Source organism: Lathyrus oleraceus, chromosome 4, assembly GCF_024323335.1.
Source record: "Lathyrus oleraceus cultivar Zhongwan6 chromosome 4, CAAS_Psat_ZW6_1.0, whole genome shotgun sequence".
Taxonomy (NCBI): Eukaryota; Viridiplantae; Streptophyta; class Magnoliopsida; order Fabales; family Fabaceae; genus Lathyrus; species Lathyrus oleraceus.
Genome location: NC_066582.1, coordinates 483,849,605 through 483,856,650, shown reverse-complemented (window position 1 = coordinate 483,856,650; position 7,046 = coordinate 483,849,605). Strand labels below are relative to the sequence as shown.

The window sequence follows — 7,046 nt, the reverse complement described above, 5'->3', positions numbered from 1 at the left end:
TCGAGTTTTGCACGAAACTTATCCCTGTCCCCTTGTAAGAAGTCTATGGTCTTCTTAAAGGATTCATAATCTTCAATCACATAGTCTCTCTCTTTTAACCATATGGAGCTGTCCTGGCGTAATGACTCTAGCTGGTTCTTCCAATAGCTTACAGACTCCCTGGCATCTCTTACTTCTCGACACTTTTCCTCCCATACCATGGGTGACACCCTAGAAGCTTCAGTGGCTATTTTCTTGAGTCGGCGCTCCTGATCTACTTCTGCTTTTGCCTGACGAACAGAATTGGTTAGTTCTTTTATCTGAGCCCCAAGTGTATCCCTTATTGTCTTGTTCTCCTTTGTGGCTAGATGCCACCAACGCTCATTGTCTTGACATTCTTTCTGAGCTTGTCGTAGTTGACCCTTAAGAGTATCCAAACAATGATCAGCCTGTTCTAATCCCACTTTGATCTTCTTTCTCTTATGCTCTTCCTTGTTGAACTTTTCCACGTGAGCTTGAAGTTGCGCTTCTTTTCTCTCAAGCTCCCACTTCATGTTATTTTTCTCATTGATGGTTTGTTGGAGTTTTGTCTGAAGCTCTTCATTCTCTTTTTCTAGTTTTGCCATGGTGGCCTTGAGTTCCTCCATTTCTTCAATAGGGACATGGGTGAGCTTAGGTTCAGGAAGAGGTATAGGTGTCCGAATGACGAATGGCATTTTAATTATCTGCACCCTTTCCTTTACCCACTGAAAATATGGTTCTTTTGTAATCCCATTTGCTCTCCCTAACTCAACTTTTCCTTTTCGATTGACATTTTTCCAAGCTTCTTTGATTCGTTGGAATAAGCTAGGATTCTCAGCCCCAAAGTCAAGTAACAAGAAAGCTTCCAAAGAATTTGCTTCTGGAGGGCCTTCCATTGGGTAACCGAGTTGTCTGAGTGATAGAACTGGATTAGCATTCACACATCCTTGAGTTCCAATGAGTGGTAGATTTGGGAAATCTCCACAACTGAATATGATGTCTGCGTTGATATATTCTTTGGAGTACCAAGATAGATCTTCAGATCGGAGTGATCCCAATTTCTGAGGCCAACTAATATCTGTCTGTTCATCCCAAGCACCTGTCTTCGGAAGATGTTCTAGAAACCACTGATACAATAAAGGAGCACAACAAGCAATCAATCCCTTCTTCTTAGTATACCTATGACTTATGTGATAATACACATCGGCTAACAAAGTGGGTACTGGGTTCCTAGTAAGGAAAACACAAATGGCAGTCATGTCTACGAAACCATCCATATTAGGGAACATGACGATGCCATAGATAGCCAATGCAATAGCAGAGTAACAAGCATCCCAACTTTCTGCCTTCAATAGGGTATGAGCTCTTTCCAAAAGAAAACTTAGTGAAAACCCTTTGGTATTTCCTTTGGTCTCTAAATTGTCTTTTGCTTCTTTTCATCCATGTGTAGCGCACTAGCAATGTCCTCGAGGGGAAAAGATTCATCTGTCCCTTCAAATAGTGACTTGTCCTTCATAGGGATCCTAACAAGACGCTCGAATTCTTCCAACGTTGGTGCTAGCTGGAAGTCTTGGAATGTGAAGCATCTTAAAGGTAAGTCATAAAATTGGGCTAAAGTGATCAAGGCTGTATGGTCCACTTGTTGATTGAGGATGCTGAGCAAATTGCCATAGTTCTTTCCAAAGTTGATTCTGTATACAGGGTGCATCTGAGAGATCAAGCTACGTAAGCTCCTTAGATCGGGATCTTTGAACTTGAATGAGTAAATGTTCCTTTTGCTTGATTCCATGTTTCTTGAATTCCTGCAACTCATGATACTCAGATTCCTTGGAAATAAAATAATATGAATGCTATGCTATGAATGATGTTATGCATGTCACATGTAGGTTGATATACAGGTCATGAGAGCGGGTATTCTTGGTTTCTAAACAAAACCCTTTTGGTAGAATGCTAAAGGTAAGAAGTTCCCAAAGTCATCAATCAATGTTTAAGAAAGTTATTGTCATGATGAAAACTCATCCGCTAATAACATCCCTAAACAGAGTCTCGTTTGGGTGAGGCCTTCGTATAGTCCTAAAGAGGAAGACTCCTAGTGGGTCCATACTAGACAATTCTCGAGTCCAAGGTTCTAATAAGGTTCTCAGAGTCATAGATCGAGGTTAGGAATACCACTGTAAGGTAGTAATACGCCCAAGGGATCTCATCTGATTGGGGCTTTCGTATTACCCTAATAAGTCAGAGACTTTTCAGGTAAATACTACATAACCACCGGATATAATGGGTTAAAAGGTCCCTAGAGTCATTGATCCAACTTGAGAATACTATCACCGTGACGAAAACTCGTCGGGCAATAATATTTCAAGAGAATCTCCTCTAGGCGGGGTCTTCGTTTCTTCCCAACAAGGAAGACTCCTTGTGGGCGCCCACTACGCAACCACCAACTTAATCTTATGGTTTTTCTCAGACTCGGGTGGAGAGCCTATCTCACAAAGTATCATCAACCAGAGCACCCCCAATAAGACATAGTCAACAAATCACAATATAATAATTATGACAGAATAATAATAGCATAGTAGAAAAATAACAGACAAACAAACAAGATTAACACACAATACAGAAACTGAACTAAATTAGGCTTCACTCTCTTTTGCTTGGAGCTAATCCCCAGCAGAGTCGCCATCTGTCGCATCTCGAAAAATACGATTCCTCGCGATGGTCGCGGAAAACATTTAGTGTTCGAACAGAGTCGCCACCGAACTTTATTTATCCCAATGAAGGGATAGGAAAATATCGATAAAACCCTTAGGAAATGGAATAATGGTCGTCGCAACCATATTCGGGTTCGGGAGTGGATTACGCAAGAGGAAGGTATTAGCACCTCTTGCGTCCGTTGTACTCAACGGGAACCTTTTAGTTCTAATTTGTGTTTTGAGTGTTAATTTATGTTTGTTTGTGATCTTCGGGTTATAAATATATTGTAAATAGAAATTGATGGGAACCTCATAAAGGAGAAAGGGGAGGTTTTTTATTAGTGTGCTCGCGAAGATACAACAATCTTCTGCCTACGTATCCTTATGGTGTAATAAGGAAGTCAGAGCATTCGTAGTTCGGGGAACTACGGTTGGTTGGTGTCTTTTAATGAACGACTGTTTAGATCGCATCCTAAAGGCTAAACGTTGGCTTGTCTACTCTCGGCGGAGGCTTAAGCATTTAGTTTGTTGTGCGCATTAGAAAGGATTAACAGTGTTCTTTCTGAAAAGAGTTTCAGTCACATGGGGGTGACAAGTTGGATTAATATGTCAGATGTTTTGGTTGGTTGAGATGTTTTTGGTTGGATGACGATTACTCGGATAGTCGAGTAAGACAACTCGTATCCTAATAGTCGGGAAAGGGAATAGAAGACTCTAGACCACTTTCTTTTTCATCCTTAATTATAGGAAAGATTTGATAATAGTTAAGGTGCTTTGGACGGATGACGAATACTCGGATAATCGAGTAAGACAACTCGTATCCTAATAATCGGGAAAGAGAATAGAAGACTCTAGACCGCTTTCTGTTTCATTTGAATATTTATGAAAATAAGGTTGTATATGGTTGATGTTTTTTAGAATAAACGACAAGTGCTCGAATGGCTAAGTAAGACAACTTATATCCAAGCATTTGAGAAGAGGAGTTGAAAACTCAAGACCATCTCCCTTTTCGTACAGTTTGTTATGAAAATGATTTGATTAAGTGGTATGTTTGTAAAAAATGACAATTGTTCGACTGACCGAGTAAGAGAACTCGTATTCAAACAATTGTGGAGTGAAATTGAAAACTCAAAGTCAACTCCCTTTTCCATTTAGCTTATTGTGAAAATATTTAGATTTAATCGGAGTTTGGAAGTTGGTATAAGAACGACAAATATTTGACTAACCAAGTAAGAGAACTTGTATTCAAATAGTCGAGGAGAAAAATTGAAGACTCAAAGTTATCTCCCTTTTGGTTTCTTGTTATAAAAGGATTTGATTCGTTTGTACTTAAATGAATTAGAAATGACGACCATTTGACTAACCGAGTAAGAAAACTCGTATTCAAATAATCGAGGAGAGGAGTTGAAAACTCAAAACCATCCCTCTTTTCATTTTCAAATGAAGTGTTGTTTAGATGTGATTAAGTATTTTAATTTGATTTTCGATGTCGGATCGAGGTTTAAAAAAAATTGCATTCTTGTGAATGAATTGAATTTATTTAGTGAATAATCCATCTAATCGACTAATTAAAACCGAATAGGTCTCATTGTAAGAAAGCCCAAGAGTAAGCCATGTGAGGTTGATGGCGATGCTTTTACAAGCGATCGACTTACATAGGTGTTTTGAAAAATGGGCTCGACTTTGAATCGAGAGGTTTTATTTGTTTTTTTTAAAAAAATTGGTTTGAATTGATGGCATGGGAATTATAATCTTTTTTGTATTTTTTAAGTCTTTATCATTTTTAGGTTCATTTTAAGATGAGATGAAGGATGTACAATGATATAAAGTAAATATAAAAGATAAATGTTAGAAGCGGAATTTAAAAGAGTTAGATGTTAATTGCGGTAATTAAAAATTAGAGTTAATCGTTAAATGTTAGGTGTTAATCGAAATCAACATGGAATAATCAAGAGAATTGCAATAAAATATTAAATCTAAAACACATAACTAAAGTTTAAACAATTAATAAAAGTATCATTAAATTAAAACTCAAAACAATATTAAACTATCAAAAATCTCAATTCTAAACTATTATCAAAAATATTAATTTTAAAATATTAATAAAGATTAAATTCTAAAATCATTCTAAATTAAAATTATAAAATAATTCTAAATCAACTTATAATTCTAATTAATCTACAATTATTTCTATAAAAAAAAAGATCTAATTAAATTCTAAAATATTTTCAAAGATTAAAATATAAAATTATTCTAAATTAAATTGAAGATTCTAAAATAATTCTAAATCAACTTATAATTCTAATTAATCTAAAATTATTTCTAAAAAAAATCTAATTAAATTCTAAAATATTAACAAAGATAAAAATCTAAAATCATTCTAAATCAAATTAAAAATTCTAAAATAATTCTAAATCAACTTGTAGTCCTAATTAATCTATAATTATTTCTAAACTAAATTTAATATTTCTAATTATATTTCTAAGAATATTTCTAATATTTTCTAATTAACTTAAAAATTCTAAAACTATTATTTAATTCTAACTTTTTATTCTAACCCAAACATTTTTCTAATTAGGATTTTAATATTTCTAACCTAACATTTCTAATTACTTTATTTAATTTCTAAATGATCTATTAAGTCCTAGTTAAGCTAATTAATCAAATAACAAATCAATGCTCTTTCTAAAGGACCAATTAACAAACAATAATTAAAGAAAAAGGTGCATGTGGGCCTTGTACAAGTATGATAAGCCCAGTTAGAGATAGGGTACTCTACTATGTGAATCTGTACGCATTCAGAATTTCCTTTGGTAAAGTTAGAATTCCTCACCTGTTCACTGAGTTGCTAGGAGGAAAAAAAAAAACAGATCGGCCGGGAGAAGAATCTTGTCGTATCGCCGCCGTCAGTGATGCCAAGATGGTGAAACCGTCGCGCTCTCTGCTCCGACCTCCTCTAACCGCAACGGTAAACAAAACTCAGCGCCGACGCACTATCTCAGCAAGCGACGACGAGGATGGCGGCTTCGTCGATGACGCCAACTTCGTGAATCCGGTGACCTCTTCGCACTAGCCACTCCTTCCTCTTACTTTTCTTTCACTATCGATCTGCTTCTAGTAAGGTGTGGTTATGGTGCTCTTTGAGAAGAATTGCTTTTTTTTGCTATGTTTATGTTGTGTGTTCTAGGGTTTTTAGAAGAAATAGCTTTGTGTGTGGTTGCTGTTGTTGTTTTAGAGTTTTGGAAAAAAAAGCTTTGCTGCGTTTGTTCTTGCCATGCCGTTCTGGTTTTAGGAAAAAAGTGCTTCTTTGTTGTTGTTGTGGTTTAAGGTTTTTTTAGAAGAAATAGCGTACTGTGTTGTGTCTCTTTGGAGTTAACAGAGAAAAAAACTTGGAAAATTTCTTTTGGATTTTTATCAAAACCTGTTACTGTTAATCAGTTTTGTGGTTTATATACATGAATGTTGGTTTCTGTGAGATAACTTGTTGGATCCTATTTCCAGATTTTGTGGGATGATTAATCTATGGATTTAAAGTTGTTTATTTGGATAATGCAGTGTGTTTCTGAGTGCTTCCTTTGATTTATTGTGTAACACATTAATCTGCTCTTTCTATTAATTATTTTCCAGATTTTTAAGTGCTTATTTGATAAGCTGTTTTTAATTTTGAATTGGTTTTGCAGGTGAAGTGATGTTGATGCTGATTGATTGAAAAAGGGGGGCTGTTATTCAACAGGTTTTGGAAAAGTTCTGAAGAGTTGGTTTTGAATTGGGAACTTCCAAAAGAGCTTTTGGAAGAGTCTTTGAAATTTGCTTCAAACTGCTGTGTTTACAGCTTATTCCAATTTTCAACTTATTTTAAATGTACTCCAAACTCTGTAATAATATTGGGATTTAGAAATTTGAGATTGATTAGAATACTTCAGCTTTTGAAAAGTTGGGTTAAACGTGTAACCCCTTTGTTATTATGCATTGGCCCTTTGGATTATTCAGAACTTATTTGGAAGCATTTTTTGTGTAATTAGTCTCTCTTTTTTAATATGCAAATTTAATTTGAAACTTCCCTTTTTTTTTTAGAACTATGTAACTATTTTTTGATTATCAGCAAGATCTTTTTAAGCTTTTTTTTGTTATTTGTGTGGATACTTTTATTATGTAATATTTGGATTAAATTTTAATTATGTAATTATTTTTTAAACTTTTCAAAATTTAACTCAATATTTATTTATGCTAATCAATTTCAATTTTAAAAAAACAACCAATTTCCAACATAAGTATAATGACTTAATTTTAAAACAAATTTCTAATTTAAGTATCATGACTTAATTTTAAAAAAAAACAAATTTCTATTTTAAGTAT

General features: G+C 34.7%; 1 protein-coding gene across 3 annotated transcripts; it reads left to right on the top strand.

Moving 5' to 3' along the window:
* The first annotated feature begins 5,401 nt into the window (after nt 1-5,401).
* Nucleotides 5,402-6,708, top strand: LOC127076411 (uncharacterized). Of its 3 annotated transcripts, none has more exons than XR_007786813.1 (2): nt 5,402-5,807; nt 6,371-6,708. XR_007786813.1 is itself a non-coding variant. In XM_051018059.1 (2 exons), the coding sequence occupies exons 1-2, from the start codon at nt 5,437-5,439 to the stop codon at nt 6,377-6,379; spliced, it is 318 nt and encodes a 105-aa protein (XP_050874016.1). In that variant the 5' UTR covers nt 5,402-5,436; the 3' UTR covers nt 6,380-6,708. The 3 variants fall into 3 exon arrangements, 1 of the variants encoding a protein (XP_050874016.1); XR_007786812.1 differs by having other exon boundaries at nt 5,402-5,812; XM_051018059.1 differs by having other exon boundaries at nt 5,402-5,745.
* The last annotated feature ends 338 nt before the right edge of the window (nt 6,709-7,046 follow it).